At 38.2% G+C, this 20,650-nt stretch overlaps 1 protein-coding gene across 4 annotated transcripts in view; it reads left to right on the top strand.

Moving 5' to 3' along the window:
• The window catches only part of LOC149186835 (Polynucleotidyl transferase, ribonuclease H-like superfamily protein), a 294,393-nt gene extending 275,838 nt beyond the window's left edge, over positions 1-18,555 (top strand). For 2 of the 4 annotated variants that reach the window (XM_089411159.1, XM_089411160.1), the window contains exons 8-9: positions 17,367-17,457; positions 17,799-18,555. In XM_089411159.1, the coding sequence (XP_089267285.1) occupies positions 17,367-17,457; positions 17,799-17,914 (207 nt within the window). In that variant the 3' untranslated portion in view covers positions 17,915-18,555. The remainder of the gene's footprint in view (positions 1-17,366; positions 17,458-17,798) is intronic. The other 2 variants (XR_016255721.1, XM_089411161.1) reach the window with 2 other exon arrangements.
• The last annotated feature ends 2,095 nt before the right edge of the window (positions 18,556-20,650 follow it).

Raw genomic sequence — 20,650 nt, forward strand, 5'->3', positions numbered from 1 at the left:
TTGCTACCCTGCTATCACTTCTTGTGAAAGGTGTCTTGGTGTACTTTCCCAAAGCACACCCCCTACACACATCATGATGCTTACTGCTGAACTCAAGTAAACCTATAACCACCTCTCTCAGTATCCTGAATGCTCCATGGTGCAAGTGGGCCATCCTCCTATACCATATCTCACACAACTCACTATTATTGGTTTGTGCCACTAAGGCACTAGTAGGCTGAAACATGAACCTGTAACTATGGACTCCAATCACTCTAGCACAAGTGATACTGGATCCCCTAGGATATATAAGCACATGCCCATCCCGGAATACCACTACGTATCTCTTGTCCTCAATACTCGAGACTGAAATCGGGTTCTCAGCCTTGGAACATATAAGACCTCTGTCACTTTCAAGGGAGGCAACAACTCCCTCTGAAAGGATACAATCTCCACTCCTGCTACTCTAACCTTGGAGTTATCTCCAAGCATCACCTCCAAGTCTATGTCATCCTCAGTAAGACTCGTAAAGTGCTCTCTCACTCTATTCATATGGCAGGAAGCTTTACTGTCTACAAACCAAACACTGCAAGACATGACACTAGTGGAAAGACTCACCACTAAAGCAAACTCTATGTCAAACCTGGTGGAAAATGCATCCACCTTTGCTGAAGTTGCTACGCCCTTCTTCTTCCTAGTCTTGTTGGTACACAGAAAGGCATAGTAATCCATCTTCTTACAAGAAAAGCATATTACTTTGCTCATGTCCTTCTCTTTGGCCTTCTTCTTCCCCTTCTGTTACTTGGGCCTAGTAGAAGACCCCTTCTTAGTCTTTTTCTTGCCCTTAGCTGTGAGGATGACATTCTCCTCCTCATCTACCCCACCATGTTGGCTGCCACTTTGGCATTCTTGGTCTCCACCTGGATGAAATCATCCCACATCCTCCTCCAATCAAGAAAATGCTCTCTGTTAACAATGGCATCTATGAATTCATCCCACTGCTTGGGAAAACCATCCAATGTCATCTTGACTGTTAGAGTCCTATGTTACAGTAGTCAATGTCAAGCTTGGTCATTTAATTTTGGTCAGTTTGTAGCTACGTCAAACCTTGTGACATCATTTGCAAATACAAAGGTGTAAAAATCTCTGTGTTTCTTCCTTGTGCTGCGCTTGAGGATTAAGGTCATGATTATACTCAGGAAAATTTCTAGATCACATGGAGTGTTTTAAAAGCGTAATTTTGCTTCCAACAAGTCATTGAGTTCGTCACTTGTTCTCTTGAGGCGCTATGGATATTAGTAGGACACTTGTTATGCTTTCACAGTTGTTATGGCTTCATGCACCTTGACGACCTCCAGGTTCTAGAATTTTGTTTTTCTTGTTCATTTTGTGTTTAATACCTCAAAATTCATCTCAAAATGTTTAAGAGGATGCTCAACTAGTGAGTTTCACATCTATTCCTTCACCACTGCACTATTGTCAAAGGATATTAAATGGAAGGAATAGTAGTGTTATTTCTCTTCTTTTCACATGTGAGGGTTCAAAGGAAGTTTATGAGACTGTAAACATCATCAATTATCCATTTTTGCTCAGCCAAAGTCCAAGCATGTGATCAAAGCCATGCAAAGACAACTTGTTGTACAAGTTCACTGCGCAAACGTATTTTCACCATATCTCTTAAACCCTGTACCCGTTTTCCATGAAATGTTTACATGAGATACATGGGGGTGAGATGAATAAACTCACTTAATTTTAGGTCAAAATGCTTCATGGTTTTCGAGAAATGAACCACCATCATCTACAACCATTTTTGGATTTTCACAAAATCCATGAGTCAGATTTAGCCCAATTTTTTTGTGGAGAAGAATTACAATGATATTAACCTGCTGGCAAAAAATCTGGTTCACCGTTTAGGAGATATTCGAAAAATATCAGTTGCAGAATTGCATTGTGCGAATTTGCTGCGTTGTTGCATAGTCATCAACTGACTAATCAAATTCGACTCAACACCCTTTGGAAGTTGTTTTATTGATTATGACAAGTATCTTTATCATTTTAGAGATTCAAGCCTCATTTTTTTAAGGAATTTAATGCATTTTGTTGAGAATATTCAACGTAATTAATGAGTCAAAACAATTCTCTATCTTTTAGGAAAGCAGTTTTTAACCATTTCTATTTTGATGTATCTAGTTCTATCTCCTAGGGACGGTTGAGCTTGACCCCCTAAGTTCAAGGATCAGCTAATTGTATATATTTCATGAATTTTAGTATGCAAAGGGTGGATTGGCTATTTTGATAGAGAACAAATTTGGTGTATGTTGTAATTTTCTATCTTCTATACTCAGTGATTAATGGAGAAGGTCAAAGTTGTTTCATTCAAGGATTTCTGTATCAACATTTTTGGTGATGTGTTCTCTACTATGATTATGTGTTTTCTTTCCTTTAATTTATCCATGAATCCGTTTTCTTCATTATTTGAATGAAATTCATATGAATACAGAATTCATCCAAGATATGTGCTTTGTTTCATTCCTTTCAAATAATATCAATGTTTTCATCTGAAGCAAAGTGTAGAATTCATCCCTGCTAGATGCTTTATGCTTAGTGGACTGTAATTCTCAATTCCTCCACCATATACTATAACGAATTTAGAGATCCAGAAGTGTTGGCTATCTTGCCCTTAATATAGAACTGCTCATTAATCCATCTTGATTACTGAGCTTTATTAAAACAAATGACTCAATGCCCAATGGATGCCTTTATCACTCTGCCATCAAACTTTTAAAAACCTATTCCTGTCTTATCTTAATACCTAGCCTAAAACCTAAGACAACCAGTCATCTAAGTGACTGAAGATTCATATAGAGAGAGCCCTTTCTGAAGCTGGAAGGGCTAGATTCTAGTTTTAAAGTGGTTTGTGGTTACCTTTGGGTTCCTTTCCTCAGCCTGGAGGAATTACGAAGTGCTAACATAGTAGCGCCATTGCCGGGAATCGAAAAAGTTCCATGTTGACCGGGAAAGAATCATCAAGTTTCAGATCTGATCACTGATGGTGAACAGTGATCAGACACAAGAAGGTTGTGCATTATTCACTAGGAAACTCCATTGTCAACGAGATCCAAAATTCAACTTTCAATGTTCCACTGGAGACTCTACTGGCTCAAGATGAGTTCTATATCTGCAAGGTATGCTCCCATGAATCGAGATCACATTCCAGGTTTTCCAAATTGCATGCCTCATGTAGATTGGCAAACTTATTTGCCTAGATTCAAAGATGGAAAAGGAGACGATGTTGCTCTTCATTTGGTCAAATTTCACATGCATGTACGCAAGCTAAGGGTTCAATTTCATGAGGACTGCTTGATGAAGATGTTTATGGTATCCTTGGAGGGAAATGCACAATTATGGTATGAAAGCTTGCCAAATGCTTGTTTGTATTCTCTTAGAGATTTTCATACAGTATTTTATGAGAGATATAAAGAATAGGGGAGCGGATGAAGGGGAGCTCGAAGGGAAAGAGAGAGACTGCGTGGAGGGAGGAGATGGATGGGCAGCGGATGAAGGGGAGCTCGAAGGGAAAGAGAGAGACTGCGTGGAGGGAGGAGATGGATGGCGGAAAGAGGAGATGCAGGAAGGCAATGAATGCTACGGTCAGGCAGCACACAAGTGGGAAAGGACGCGTGGAGATGGCTACGGGTTGAATATGGAGCACCGTACAGGTTTATGGAATCTGTAGATTTTTTCATGCAGGAGAAGCGTGGCTTGTGGGGAGTGTGATTGTTGCGTATAGAGGAAAAGAGATGGATGTTGCGGGAAAATGGCAGCGTGAATACCGCGTGGCTATGGCGAGTTTGCAGGTCGATGGAATGAGGATCTGCGTAAGGGTAAATGAGGGAAGCCGCAAATTCAATGGAGGTTTAAGCAAGGGATCAGACAGATGAGCGAATGAGGAAGCGTGGGCAGCATTTAAAGGCTACGTATATGCCTTTTTTTTTAGAAACAATGCGTGGATAGTATCGTGGACTTCGTCAACGGCAAAGAAAGACTGCAATGATGGAGAAAAACACAGAGGGAGAAAAGGCAGAGGGAGAAGAGGCTGCCAATGGGAAAAAACTGCGATCCCTAAAAAAAAATAAAAAAATTTCTGCAGTAGTAAAACCCCAGGCAACAGTGAAAAATGAAAACGCAGTTTGTAAACTCGTAGTCCAGAAACCTGATCAAAATTTTAAATCTTTTCTGCTCCAAATTGCCCGATGGAAACCTTGAAAAATTCTCAAAGCGTGTACTTGCAACCTGCAATGGCAAAAACAGAACACCGAGAAGTAGAATGTGAAATAAACAAAACTGAAAGCCCTAAAACCAGTTAAAAATTTTCAATATTTACAGATTTTCGACTTTTAAGCAGCCATATTTATCAATAATCCACAGTAATATTTTCAGAATTTTAATTTAAGGTGAGATGCTTCAGGAAAACCCTGCATGCATTCATAAAAAAAAAATTAGATGATAAGCCCGGGATTAAAAACTGGCTGGGCTCTTTCAAAAAACACAATCCGGGAGTTGGTTGGTTTAGCCGAGAACTTCCCCTAACGCTCGGTAAACTCAAAAGTAAGATTTCCTACACAGCTTAAAATCAACCATTAACATAGAGGGAGAAAACAATAGTGAAACCCAGATCAAATGGAGATACCTGGCATTATATTTCAGAATCTAAACTATCATTCAAACCCCAAAGATCAGACAAGATACCTGTGCCTAAATCAATCTTCATCAAGCTATTATTAATGGCTGAAAATAAAATTATGCAGAAAAATAAAACATCTTACAGCACTTTCAGAAGAGTAACACCAGCAAGATTTTCAACCCCAAAGTCTTTCTTTATTGCACAAAAAAATGACTGCAAGAGAGCTTTCTTTAGCACCAGACTCTCAGATCCAATCTTGATCTTAAATGACCCCTAGCACCCTATTTAAAGGAAAATTCCCAACGGCTAGTTCGAGTGATCCATGTCAAACTAATCTCGACTGTCGATGAGGATCAAAATCCCTTTTAATCTCATCCGTCGAATTTTTAAATGCATTTTAGTATATTAAAAAATTGAAATCTTGCATTTATTTACTCAAAAATTTGACTTATTATTATTTTATTTTATTTTTCAAATTTTATTTTATTTTTTTAATTTTATTTAATTTTATTTATTATTTTATTTATTTTTATTTTTATTTTTTGTTTTTTAGTTATTTTTCATTTTTCATTTTTGGATCCTCGAACTTAGCCTTTGGAAAAATCACCTAGGACCTAGGACTTAGGACTTATGAGGGGATTAAAACATTTTCTAACCCTCAAGACACTTCACATCATGACTTTTACAATTTTACATCTCAAGGGGGAAACCCATTTGACATAGACCTTCATAGACCACCCAGTTCTACGACCAAATATAATCTAGCAGATAAACGCACTAGGATTCCCCTAAGATTCTAATGACAAAATTCATTCCGGCTTTGGGGTTAGGCTGAAGGAAAACTCTGCTGATCATGGATTGGTGAGACAAAAAACCTTCCGGAACGTAGATTATCACTAGAAAATTAGGTCCATCTAGGCAATTTACATACATGACTCAGATCTGCTAAGATTATTTACAATTTACACATGCAGACTGGGTTTACAACATAACATGATCATGTCGACGATGACTATCGAATGGCACGGACACATCGATCAAGCGCTATCCCTTTTGCGAAGAAAATGGGGTGTACTGCTATGGGTAGTTGACACGTAGTGGTCAACAGGTCCAAATTTCATGTTGTTGGGGTCATCTCTCAAATTTTTCTTTCTGCCTGAGCATAATGAAAGCGGAAAGCAATCAAGTAATTATTGGCTTGATTGGCTACATTCGAAGGAGCATTTCACATAATTTTGTAGCTATCTTCAATAGATTAGAAGAGAGTATGTTGTGCAATAAGCTTGTTAGGCAAGCATCCTTTAAGTTTGGTTTTGCAACATTGTTTTTAGTAGTTTGTTTTCTATTTTCAAATTGCAATAGTAGTCATTATCAACAATTCTTAGTTTGGAATTCAGTATGGCACTTCTTCAGTTTCGAATCTCAACTTGCAGCAGTGTACACTTTTTATTTTGAGTGGGTTAGGTTACAAGTCAGAGCAGGTTGCAGTTTTCAAGTTAGGAGTAGCCCAATGGATCGGGGTACTAGTCTACGGTGTTCTTTGGCACCTCACAGGGAGGATGCCATCCCCATTGGAGCCAATGTTAGAGTCCTATGTTATAATAGTCAATGTCAAGCTTGGTCATTTAATTTGGTCAGTTTGTAGCTATGTCAAACCTTGTAACATCATTTGCAAATACAAAGGTGTAAAAAACTATTGTGTTTCTTCCTTGCGCTGCGCTCGAGGATTTTGAACTTCAAAAGGTTATGATTATACTCAAGAAAATTTCTAGATCACATGGAATGTTTTAAAAGCTCAATTTCGCTTCCAAAAAGTCATTGAGTTCATCACCTATTCTCCTAAGGTGCTCTGGATGTCAGTGGGACAATTGCTGCACTTTCACAATTGTTATGGTTTCTTGCACCTTGACGACCTCCAGGTTCTAGAAGTTTTTTTTTCTTGTTCATTTTGTGTTTAATACCTCAAAATTCATCTCAAAATGTTCAAGAGGATGCTCAACTAGTCAGTTTCACATCTCTATTCCTTCAGCCCTGCGCATTTCTGCTGCGCTACTGTCAAAGGATATTAAATGGAAGGAATAATAGTGTTATTTCTCTTCTTTTCACATGTGAGGGTTCAAAGGAAGTTTATGAGGCTGTAAACATCATCAATTATCCATTTTTGCTTAGCCAAAGTCCAAGCATGTGATCAAAGCCATGCAAAGACAGCTCGTTGCACAAGTTCGCTGCGCAAACGTATTTTCACCATATCTCTTAAACCCTATACCTGTTTTCCATGAAATGTTTATAGGAGATACATGGGGGTGAGATGAATAAACTCACTTAATTTTGGGTCAAAATGCTTCATGGTTTTCGAGAAATGAACCACCGTCATCTATAGCCATTTTTGGATTTTCTCGAAATCCGTGAGTCAGATTTAGCCCAATCTTTTTGTGGAGAATAATTACAATGATATTAACCTGCTGAAAAAAAATCATCTCAATCCGGTTCACCGTTTAGGAGATATTTGAAAAATATTAGTTGCAGAATTGTGTTGTGCGAATTTGCTTCGCTTTTGCACAATCATCAGCTGACTAATCAAATTCAAATCAACACCCTTTGGAAGCTGTTTTATTGGTCGTGACAAGTATCTTTATCATTTTAGAGATTCAAGCCTCATTTTGTTTGAAGGAATTTAATGCATTTTGTTGAGAATATTCAATGTAATTAATGAGTCAAAACAGTTCTCTATCTTTTAGGAAAACAGTTTTTAACCATTTCTATTTTGATGTATCTAGTTCCATCTCCTAGGGATGGTTGAGCTTGACCCCCTAAGTCCAAGGATGAGCTAATTGTATATATTTCATGAATTTTAGTGTGCAAAGGGTGGATTGGCGAGTGTGATAGAGAACAAATTTGGTGTATGTTGTAATTTTCTATCTTCTATACTCAATGATTAATGGAGAAGGTCAAAGTTGTTTCTTTCAAGGATTCCTGTGTCAACAATTTTTGGTGATGTGTTCTCTACTGTGATTATGTGTTTTCTTTCCTTTCAGTTATCCATGAATCCATTTTCTTCATTATTTGAATGAAATTCATATGAATACATAATTCATCCAAGATAGGTGCTTTGTTTCATTCCTTTCAAATAATATCAATGTTTTCATCTGAAGCTAAGTGTAAAATTCATCCCTGCTAGATGCTTTATGCTTAGTGGACTGTAATTCTCAATTCCTCCACCATATACTATAACGAATTTAAAGATCCAGAAGTGTTGGCTATCTTGCCCTTCGTATAGAACTGCTCATTATCCCATCTTGATTACTGAGATTTATTAAAACAAATGACTCCATGCCCAATGGATGTCTTTATCGCTCTGCCATCAAACTTTTAAAAACCTATTCCTCTCTTATCTTAATACCTAGCATAAAACCTAAGACAACCAATCATCTAAGTGACTGAAGATTCATATAGAGAGATTCCTCTTTGAAGCTGGAAGGGCTAGATTCCAGTTTTAAAGTGGTTTTCGGTTACCTTTGGGTTCCTCTCCTCAGCCTTGAGGAATTACAAAGTGCTAACAGCCTAACACTGACCAACTGGTCCTCAGGGATGATCTCTCCCACTACAGACGCATCTCTCACCTATGCGATCTTGGTGAGATATGAGGTCACCGTGTCAATCTTGGTCATCTTGGTGTTTCTTAACTTCTGACGCAACATCATCTTCCTATTCTCATTGGAGCTGTGGTGAAGTTTTACTAGGGAATCCCACATATCATGTGAAAACTTTTTCCTTGTCACATGAGAGAAATATATGGTCTTTAATGGCATTGAGAATGATTCTCCTTGCCTTAACATTCCGTTTATTGAAGTCTATAAACTGAACTGGATCAATGGGAGGTTGTACTGCATTCTCTACAATATCCCACCCCTCAATTTCCTCAAGTAACAACATTCTCTCCTTCCATGGGCCAAAATTATCAGCCCCACTCAGCCTATCCTCCACCCTCAAACCAATAGTCATCTGACCTCCACAACCAACACAATTTTTCAATCACTGAAGACTGTCAAAGTCCTCCCTCTCAACCATTGATATCTGGTATATAGGCAGGTTGTATGCTTGCTGTAGGTTCACTGTTTATCAGTTGAAGGTTTCACTGGCAGCTCTGATACCATGTAGAAAAATTGGTTTTGGTGTAGCCCTCCTAGTTTCAGTTTTCTTTGCATATGGTTTAATTCCCACAAACTCACATCATCATGCTGATATACATAAACTTAATGCAAATTTTAAAAGAAACATTAACAGGACTACCTCTACTTTTATTTCACTTTTCAGCTGATAGGAAATTAGAGACAAGCATTCACACAAGTTTTGAGACACTTATTTTTGGTCAAACATAGATCCTGGAAAAACCCACAAGGGGAAAACCAGTTTGAAGGAAATTTTATTTGCTTCTATTTCTCAGAGAAATTTACACAACATCAAATATAAACTCAGATTTATTTATCTCTCCATGCATTGTCTCGATTTCTGGGCCACTGTTTGACTTGGATTGCTCAGAAATTTGTGCTACAGATAGCACTTGACTCCCACGAAAATTGAGCCACAATTCTAGCAATCTCTGCCTATGTGTGCCATTGGCAACCTCCTCCTTCGAAAATCACATTGTCATGCTCAATCTTCTACCTAGGAATGCGTACTAGTTACCTCCTAGAAATGTGGGCTTGTTCTCCTCAAATATCGACCTGGCTAAACCTTAAAAGAGATGTTGAAATCCTCTTTGAAGTTAGCATTGAAGTCTGCCCTCACTGCCTCAAATTTCAGGCTTGATAAACAGCCCTCTCAGCCTCGATTTTTTGTGCTGGAATCTCTGCTTGCAAATTTTGGGAATGCGTACCTTCTTTCTAGCTTGAAGTCTCGGTCTTGTCTTGAAATTTGAGCTACTGTAGATCTATATCTCATCAGCAAGTGGATGTCACAACTTTCCTCTCCTTCACCTTTCTCTTCTCTTCTCCTCCACAAATGCACATGAAGAATAATGAGCTCACTTAACCTTTTTCCCTTTTTAGTCCCTCATAATGATGAGAGAACCCTAACCCTTTGATCTATGGCTGAGATTAGATTCAGCTCTCATAGATCAATGGTAGAGATCTAATCTTCACTTAACCCCCTTTTTCATGTCCCTTCTTCATGAAGAGCCTCCTTAGTCAATTTAATGTTGCTTTGTACTTTGTACCTGTTGAAAAGTGTAACTAGGTTCGGTCTTCATAATGACATGTAATTATGATTTTATGTAATGAGATGTAAATAAGAAAAATGAAATTATTATATTGACTTGCTTCATGGGTTTCATGAGGAAGGGATTTTGTTTTTGAGTCAAGACTCCCATTGAGAGTCTTTAGGATTTATTTTAACGTTGCTTTGTACTTTGTACCTGTTGAAAAGTGTAACTAGGTTCGGTCTTCATAATGACATGTAATTATGATTTTATGTAATGAGATGTAAATAAGAAAAATGAAATTATTATATTGACTTGCTTCATGGGTTTCATGAGCAAGGGATTTTGTTTTTGAGTCAAGACTCCCATTGAGAGTCTTTAGGATTTATTTGTCATCTAGTCATAAAATGTAAGAGTCATTGTCATGTAATGAAGTCATGTTACACTTTGTAAAAGGTCATCTTATCTATGTAAAAGTATCCTCCAAGAACTTGTCACCTAACCTCTTCAAGTTGGCCTACAAACGTTGAAGAAACTTCTAGAACAAGTTGGCCTAGCTCTAGCTGTTAAGTCAGCCTAAAGACCCAGTGAAGAGATGTATAAATAGAGGAACTCGACCTCCATTCTAAGCAAGAAGTTCGATCTGATTTCAGCCTAAGATAAGTGCGAAGTAAGGTACAGAAGAAGTGCGAAGACGAGGCAGTGAAAGGGTTTTCTCTAGGGTTACAAAAGTCACTAATCTAGGGCAGCGAAGAAGGATTTTCTAGGGCAGCGAAGAATGCTCTTCTGGGGCAGCGAAGAAGGGATCTTCTGCGGCAGCGAAGAAGAAATAGTCTAGGGCAGCAAAGAAGGATCTTCTAGGGCAGCGAAGAAGGAATCTTCTGGGGCAGCAAAGGAAAGACTCTTCTGGGTAATCAAAGTAGAGACCGAGATTCTCTAGGGAGGTTGTGAAGCAGCAGTGAAAGAGATAGAGACCAAGTTTCTCTAGAAGAAGTCGAGAAGGATCAATTCTAGATCAAGAAGAAAGGCAAAGGAAAGAAGAGGCAGAGCATCAAGGTTGGTGACAAGATTCTTGAGAGGATACTAGAGTCAAGGGTCTATGTCAAGATCTTGGTACTTATCAATTGAAGATCTAGAAGAAGAATTGTGATCGGGTTTTAGCCCTAGCTGGAGAATCCTACATATTGTGTCACTTGTCTTTTATTATGCATTTTGGTAATTGTCTTGATGAAAGAACACATTAATAAGCTAACGAAGAAAAGACTATAAGATAAAAGTGTATCACAAGCAATTATCGTGCAGAGAAATTGTTAACGGTGAATGCCCTAGATTTCTCAACAATACCTTTTTCCACATAAAGTCACTTTGAAAGCATACAATGACTTTAATAATATAAATTACATAGTACTAAAGTACCTCATAAAAGTGACTTTTAAGTCACATGACTTTAATAACTCATAAAGTCACTTATTAGAAGGGTGTTTTCATGTGTTTTCCTAGGAAAAAGGAAAAAGCACGAGGAAACACCTCCTTGATACCCTTTTCTCAACAAATTCTATGTTTTTGGGCATGGAAAGAAAATTTGTATATGAAAAAATTTTGTTGCAACAAATTTGCAGTTTTGGATGTGATTGCCCTAAGGTTCGTGAATAAAACCCTAGAGATGGATCTAGATTGATGTTTCGGCTGAAAGAAGAAACTCTAGCTCATGCAAGGAAGGCATGAAAGTAACTGATGATGAAGACAAGGATGAATAGTTTTGCAGATGGATGATTTCTGCAAGATGGCAAGGATCAAGAGGGAGCTAACAAATTTCTCTCAATCCTCAAAAGATAAGTATCTTATATCTCTCTTCCTTTATTATTGTTGTTGTTTTACTATTAGTTAGCCTCGTCTTTGTTTCTTTTGTTGGGTTCTAATCATTTTTACATGGCCTCCTAGATGATTGTAGGTACTTTGTGAAGGTTGCTAAGGATCTGGCAACAGATGGAAGTATTGGAAGAACGAAGCAAAGCATGTGACAAGAGGATTATCCTTAGAGTGAAAATTATTCAAGAGGGAGAAAGTATATTGATATCTCGAATCATGTTGGAAGGGCTCATAGTTTAGAAGAAGCAAGTTAGCCAACAAAATTTGAAGGACTCATGTGTCAGAGGGAGCAGTTGTGGCAGAAAGAATCTCTTCCATGATAGATGGAGCAACTTAGATTGCCAAGATGATTGGAAAGTAATTATGATTAAGCCTAAGGTATGTGTTGAGTGCAATTGTTTGGATTCACATATTCATCTTGGGGATCTGCTATGATGAGTAGGAAGTTAACAACACTACTGTATAATGCAGTTTGCTTGGAAAGTTCTGAAGCAGGGTAGCTTCAGGATTGTTTGATCAAGTGCTGAAATGACCATGGTGATAGGTCAAAGCACATGGAGCAATGAGGCTCCTATATTTCTATGATAGAGCTAGTTGCTAACATTCTCACAAAGCCTCTCTCCCTGGATGAAGTTGGTGTACTTCTGGGACAAGTTTGGAGTGATTGAGAATGTTTCCCTTGGCTAAAGGGAGTGTTGATGTTGTTGCGACTACAAGGCTTGGATGGCTCCCTTGGTCACAGGGTTTGACTTGGAAGCCATGGAGTTTCGTTGGGGAGATTGGTCCTATAAGTATCAAGGCCTGGATTGCTCTTTCAGGTCATGGGGTTTGACTTGGAAGCCATGGAGTTTGGCTGGTTAGATTGGCCCTATAAGCATCAAGGCCTAGATTTCTCTCTTAGGTCATGGGGTTTGACCAAGAAACCATGGTTTATGGTTGGGGAGATTGGCCCTTTTAGCCTCAAGGCTTGAATTTCACCCCCGACCAATGGGGTTCTGACCATATTTCCATGGGGTTTAGCTAGTGGGTTGAGCTTGTGCCTTATAGCATCGGGCAAGTATTTACCATTCAATGACATGTGACGACATGTGGGAATGGTAAATGGGCCCCGAGTTTCACCATGGGTCAGGTGGGGTTCCTAACATGTCTCCAAGTGATGATTTGTTAGGTTCATGACCCTAGGACTAGTGGGTGACTAGTTCCTTTGATGCTAATGTAGGGATGCTTTCCTCATGGTTCTAGTGTTGAACATGAGGTGGATGGATTCATCAACATAGTTGAGCTCATTCAACCTTTTCTTGGAATAGAGAAATTTTCAACAAGAGAACATCTAAGGAAGTCATTATGAATACCTCCCTAGCTAAGAGGGAGTGTTGGATTTTTGTAGCTATGGTCGGTCTTCATTAATTGTCCTAGCCCTCCAAATTAAAAGGGAATGATAAATATATGTGGATTCCAAGTCGGCTTCAAAAGAAGAAAGAATTGAATTTTAAAATTATGAATTTTCCCTCCAAAATGTAAGGTTGGCTCCATGTTGGCCCAATTCAAGGGATGTGTCCATTCGGGGTCCTTTGATCATTATATAAAGGCCAAGATTTCAAGAGGCCAAATGTGTCTTTGTTTTACCTAGGTTTGGTTACTGGTCAATTTGTCTTTGTTTTGACTTGAAAGTTTAGATTGTCTCTTGTTGAATTGGATAAATTTCTTTAAGAAATGGTCACTAGGCTTTTGCCATGATTTGAGGTTTTCCCAGAATAAATTGTCTATCTTGTGTTTGGATGTCTCTATTGTCATTATTGTCTTACTATTGATAATTTTCTTGTATAATTACTTAATGACGAATGTTGTATAAAATTATTTGGTTTAAGAATCATTGGAAGTAATTATCAACTAAGGAAAGTATTGAAAAATAAGCAATATGTGCTCTGAAAACTGGGTTGCACATCCTCTAAGTGGTGTTGGAGAGGTGTCAAGCCATCTCTCAAGGGATCTTTGTTGCATGTGTAATGAACCACCTAAAACATACCTTCAAAATCAAGTGACATCAACATTATTAGGAGCAAAAACTATTAAAGCATCACAATGGACTATATTCAATGTTAGAGGTGTTGAAAAATGTGTAACTAGGTTTAGTCTTCATAAATATGAAATGTACTTTTGAGTCTTGTATATTGTAAAATAAAAGAAAAATTATTATTGCTATTTTATGAAGCATGGGTTTCATGCTCAAGGTCTTTTATTTTAGAGGTCAAGCACCCGTTGAGTGCTTCTAGGGTTTGTCCTAGGTCAAGAAGTCAAAAGAGTCATTGTCATATGATGAAGACCCCATTGGGCACAATGTAACTTGTAAAAAGAATTATTTTTGTATTTAAAAGTGTCAAAATGCCCTCCAAGGCCAAGTCGGCTTTCCATAAGCATATGGCATCTGATACTCTTTGAGGATGAGGTAAGGTATCCAAGATAAGAGTAGTCATAGAGGATCAATATTCTTTGAGGATTGGGAATCCAAGATAAGAGTAGTCCTGGAAGGACATATCCTGTGAACACCTGGGTGGGGTATTTGCCGTGAGAGACAATGATGATGGTGTCTATTTGTCATTGGTCTCGCCAGTATTCTGCTTTGATCTTGTGGAGAGATAGAGTTATTAGTCAAGGCCTTCCTATGTGACAATATTGGTTTGGTATGATGCTAAACAGATGGCTTACCAATCCGACTCTTCTTATGAGATCTCTTCATATTGAGAATGTCCATGTAACATTTATGAATACCTCCCTAGTTAAGGGGGAGTGTTGGAAAATGTGTAACTAGGTTCGGTCTTCATAAATATGAAATGTACTTTTGAGTCTTGTATATTTTAAAATAAAAGAAAAATTATTATTACTATTTTATGAAGCATGGGTTTCATGCTCAAGGTCTTTTATTCTAGAGGTCAAGCACCCACTGAGTGCTTCTAGAGTTTGTCCTAGGTCAAGAAGTCAAAAGAGTCATTGTCATATGATGAAGATCCCATTGGGCACATTGTAACTTGTAAAAAGAATTATTTTGTATTTAAAAGTGTCAAAATACCCTCCAAGACCAAGTCGGCTTGCCAGCTAAGAAGTCAACCTAAATTGGGACACTTTATCCACCTTGGAAGCCTATAAATAGGAGGGAACTTGACCTCCTATGGACGCAATTCATTCTCTCATCAAGGAAGCGAAGGAGAAGAAGAAGGCTAGCGAAGGAGGAAGAAGGACGAAGATCAAGTGATTGGGCTATTTCTCTCTCTCTCTCTCTTCACACGTGCGAAGGAAGGAGGCTAGGGTTTCTGCTGTTGGGTTAAGGTTTTACTGCTGCAGGATCGAACTTGGAGAAAGAGCAAAAAGAAGGTCTAAGGAAGGCTCATTAGGTCATCCTCAAACCCTAGAAGAAGGAGAAACTCAAGCGAAGATCACAAGAAGCCTTGAAAGCCCTAAATTTGCTCACACGTGTGTAAGGCAACAGTTGCTGGAGGAGCCGAAAATTTCAGACCTGTAGTAGGGGCTGAAATTCTGTAGTTGGGGGTCGAAGTTGTCCTGCTAGAAGAGATTTGACTGGGTTTGACTTGGACAATGGAAGCACATCATCAAGAAGGTCGAACTTGATCTTGGAAGGGTATTGATCTTGGTCTGGTCTACAGGTCTTGGAATTCATCAATTGAAGAATCTGTAAGGAGAGAAGAGATTTGTGGGTTTTCCTCTCAAGCAAAGAGGTTTTAGCCTTGGCTTGCAGCGTATATCTTGTGTTCTTGTGTACACAAAATAACATAATAATACAAGAAGAAGCTAGTAAGTAAGAAAAAGTAAAAATACATCACAAGCAGTTATCAAGTATAAGAGAAATCATCCTAACTATTGCCCTATAGATTTCTCAACAAGAGGCACAAAAATAGTTTACACAAACCTTCCCGTCAAATGTGTTTCTAGCTTAGGATTTGTAAATAGGCTACCATACTTGTGTTAGGGATGATTATGCAATTATCTCTATTAGTTGTCCTTCCACTAAAAGGAAGGACATTTTATAGGCAAACTCATTAATCCATAGATGCATGTGATAGAAGGTGGTCATGGAATGGGCAATAATTCAAGGAAGACGGCCATAGCCATGGTACCAACTGAGAGCCAACATCTCGAAGTATAATGATGAGAAGAGGGAGAAATCATAGAGACACGAGTTACCCTTTCCTTAGCCTGCTTTTTTCCACACCTCTAGTGTGTCTTTTACTTTAATGATTTGTAGTTCTTTCTTGTATAGCATAGGAGACCCAACTTGCTTTATGCTTTTTGAATACCCCTTAAAGATGTAGTAGTTTATGGCTCATCGAGGTTGGAACATTCATAAGTTCCTTTATTTTAGAGAGAGCATGAAATGTTGAGGTACTGGGTGATGGCTGATGAAGTAGGTAGAGCTCATTCAAGGCTTTTGCCCACATGCTTGTAAGTCCCAGCAATCTTTTGCATTTTTCATTTTCTTTACTAGTGGTTTCATATGCTTTAATCTTTCTTTCAGCTGCATCAACCTCATAGGGAAATTTTCGGGCCTTGATTTAAGAAGAGGATATAGGGTGCTAGTCCCAGTGACCAATGACAATCAACCCATATAATGGAGACAGATAATAAGGGAACATGGAAGGTGGCAAGTATGTATTACCTTGGGCATGCTATATCAATTAGTGCCTCCTATTAGTGACCCTCCTGAAGGAAGGATCTCAGGGAAGCTCACACTAGACTAAGGAAAAAGGATAATCTCCCAGGTCAAGCATGGGAAAAAGGATACAAACAAGATCTTCCGATCATTCAGCTTGGCCTGTGATCCATACTAGTATGCTCAAACATTAAATGAAAGCACATTATTACAGAAATGGCTAGTGTGTACCTTTTGATAGATGACCCACTTTCCTTGAAGAAATATGCCAGATGGGAGAGAGCATAGGTGGAGAGCTCTGAAGTAAATCTATCTCTGGATCATCATAGGGCTGCTGGCTGCCTGGCTGACTATTGGGGAGAAATTTTCTCCTAGGGGTTACCCATTTTTGGTGGGTAACAGGTACAATGGAGTATGACATGGTTGGTTACGGGTATGTTATCAGTAGATGGGTATGAATAATCTGACCCTCAGTTACATTTACCATGACAAGTCTACCCTTTGAAACATGTTTCTTTTTCACTAGAGGTTGAAGCACTTTGTTCCCAAGAGTGCTACATCCATGTGTAAGTAGCAGCTAGCTGGGGAGACACTGGATATCTCTGGGATTCAGATTACAGTTGACGAGGCAGACTGGGATTGCCTGAGACTGACCAAGTTGGAGGCACTTAGGAGGGTTCCCAATATGCTTGCTGGTAACTGCAAGCAAAGAAAGAGGAAGCTGCCTGGATAAGGCAAGCTAAAGCTATGCACTAGCCGAGAGTATATCATTTTTTATTTGTTTAGAAACTATCCTGACCTTGGTTTCCATTTCTTGCATTATTGTTGAGGCTATAATAGTTAGCTTTTTATATTTAGGAATGTATTTACGTCCATTCACCATTAGCCATTGTATATGATTTTTCTACTACAAATATGAGATGCGCATACACCTTATGGATTAAATTCTTTTGTGGTTGGTTCTTACCTTGCAGAAATACATGCCAAATCTTGCAGATCTATTTTCCCACGTTCTTGTTGATGTTAGCAGCATTAGGGCATTATGTTGTCGGTGGTATCCAAAAGGTATGTTACTACTGATAGTATTTAGAATTTTTTCTTTATTTTCTGTCATTCTCCATCTTGTCTGCTTTTGTATAGTGTCTTCATTTATTGTGGCATCTGCACACATTTGAGGCTGCTTTTAGTGTTAATTGGGTTCCCAATCTGAAATTTAATATCTATGAATTTTAGCATATCAGTTTCTTTACACACGAGGTGGTTATGTTGACGCAGAATCTGTTAGTTTTATAAATTTAACAGGCATTCTATTGTGTTGACATGTTGACTAGAAATAGATGGAGAATGCTGTGTATTTGCAAATTGGAGTTCATCTCTTATACACATTTTACATGCTTACAATGTAGATGCAGAAAATGTTCCTCCCAAGAAACAATTACACCGAGCTATGGATGACATCAAAGAGAGCATAGCTGAATTGAAGTACCTGCGAAAGACAATTTTTAAGGCATCGCGGCGGTAAGAGAAAACAAATTTTCTTTTTAAGAAAGAAGACCAAATTTATTTGGTTAAAACTAGAATTGCCAGACTATTAGTATTCACTCTTATTGCTATGTCAAGAATGAGTTATAGAAAGTGACTGCCAAATCATACAAATGACTGTATGATGGGGTTTTCTAAAAGCCAAAATACTATAATATTTACACTTACGCATGTCAAACGAGGGGAAAGAGTTTTGCTCGAGTAGATGCTGGCAACCAATCTAGGACAACAGGCAAGTGAATTTTTGTGGATGCTTGTCCTTCTAGCTGTAGTGATTAACTTTTAGTGTTAGACAGATTTGTCCGACTTGTAGATTCCTTAATTGTATCTTCTAATCTTGTATCAGTCTTGAACAATGTGGATGTGGATGTACATGTCCCACATGAAGGGCATGTCTAGAGGCTCTGTTTGCTCGGCCCAAATATTTTACATGTACATCTAGATTAAAAGATGTACATGCCAGGAGTGGATCGCAAATATTATTGTTGGTTGGTACAATAAGCAATTCCTTGGTTAAGGAAGGGATGGTAGTCTTTTCAGTTTGATATGATAATCTAATGAGATATTTTTTTCTCTTTCCTTCATGGAAGAGATGCCCTAGGCAGTCTTTATTTTGCTATTGTTGATTGCTGTACTTTTGAATCGACCTATTAGTGGACATGTTTACTATCATTTTTTGTTTCTTCTCTCTAATTTATATGCTATTTAATTGTCTATCTTTGCATTTATAAAATAAGCTGGGTAGCTTTTGATTTTGACCAAGTGAAGTGGCTAACACAATTATTATGCACAGAAACTGACATGCAATTGGGAAACTGTTTCTTGGATATCTATAGATGTCAATTGTAAGAAATAGAGTACCAATGAGAGGCTTTGGGTTAGCACTTAGCACTTTCTAGCATATTGGAAGGTTAGCCCTGAATTCGTGGATAGAAGCTGCAACAACTTGACTTGAGGATGTTTCATGTCGATATGCAATGAGGCATGAACGAGAACTTACGAATTGAGAGCAATTTCCTATGAGGCATTGCAGATTCCAGACAATAACCATTTTATATGTACAGGAAATTTGCGTAGTGCTGGTTTGGAGACGGGAAATACCTTTGATGGTGCGCGTTTGGAGACAGTTGGGAAATGCCTTTGATACCCTAAGCTGTAATACTCTGTTTTCAATTTAATGTTGAAATATAGCTTTATTTATGCTAATGATTTTGTTCCGAGATAACTGAGCTCATAAATTTAGTGTCAACTTTAGATTATTTTTCTTTTGCTTTGCAATTATATCCGTGTGAGTATGTTGTTTGACGTTTTATGAGTATCAGTTTGATGGAAATGTTGAATGCATCAATTTTTATTTTTGTTTTTTTTGGTTGTGGAGAACCGGAGACTGATATCACCAGAAGGGATGGAGTTGTCATCCATCTAAAAACCAAATGCAAGGTTAAGTAGCACATTTATTAATGTAAGCTACACATATTAGAACTACAGAGAAGAGACTAATCACAACTGTCCACTTAAAACTCCATTTCATCAGGCTTTCTCATAATCGGTTAGCTAGCAATGCTTTTGTGCTTCCAAAACATTTCGGACAGGAAGATGTGTCCTTTAGAGGGTGTTGGTCTTCAATTCGTTCTTCCAAACAAACATTTTCCCGATGAGAATCAGAACCTGTGATCCTTGAGAATCTCAACTATATTGTTGTAACGATCACAGCTGTTGTCTAATATTGTATAAATTTAAACAGATCCATTTGCCCATGCATGTAAGTGACTATTTGTCAGGCTCGTTGCCTTTTCAAATATCTTTATCCTTGATCTGGCTTTCTATTCTTTAATTTTAATTTGTTAGAGATGCTAACGAATGCTGGTTTGGTTAACTTAAATCAGGTTCACTCGTTCTGCGGCCAGAAAACAGGATATATGTAGGTATATATCTACCTCTACATAAGAGATACAATTCTATATTTCAGTAACACTGGTGAAGGGGCTTGGGACATTAGATACCCACTTTTCATGTGATGCATGTTTTCATTATTGATGTTAATGCCTTTAAAGTGGCGCTATTAACTAGAGTGTGTTAAAGTTGCATAATGAAACGAAATGATATTTTAATGTCCACAAGACTAAAAAATAGTCTATGGGACCATCAGTTCCCTGTTTTTCACTTTTTGCAATTCAATCCTTTTCTTATTCAAATTGATGATGAGTTGGCCCAACCTTCCAACAATCCCTTCGCCGAAAAGACAATGCCAAGAAACAAATGCTATCATATTCCCATAACTTTCTCTGATGTCTTTGAATGCATCAAAATGCATTTCCGATTCTACTGCCCCAGACGTGCAAAATGCATGGACTCATTCTTCCCAAGCTTCTTTAGGCCTTTTCCACTGTCCTGTTTCACACCAAAGTTGATGCGAGTTGGTTCTTAATTGAGCAATAAGAACCTTTGCCCTCCACGGAATGTTAGCTCCAATGTACTCTTTTTGTTGGAGATCACATGTAGGGTTGAATTCCTCAATGTAGTACTTCTTCTTTCTACCCAACTCTTTTCCCCACACCCGTTTACAAAACTTCTCCATAACAAAATTCTTTAGCTCCTTGCTATTTGTGGGAGAGGGATTAAGGAAGATATTCCATTTTTGCATCCATGCGTAGTTTTGTCTCATCCATTTTTTCTTTCTTTCACTCATGCCTTCATTGAAGATAACATTAGGCCA

This window comes from Pinus tabuliformis, chromosome 3_1, assembly GCF_031772625.1.
Source record: "Pinus tabuliformis cultivar Carrire ecotype Pingquan chromosome 3_1, CPIR1, whole genome shotgun sequence".
Classification (NCBI taxonomy): Eukaryota; Viridiplantae; Streptophyta; class Pinopsida; order Pinales; family Pinaceae; genus Pinus; species Pinus tabuliformis.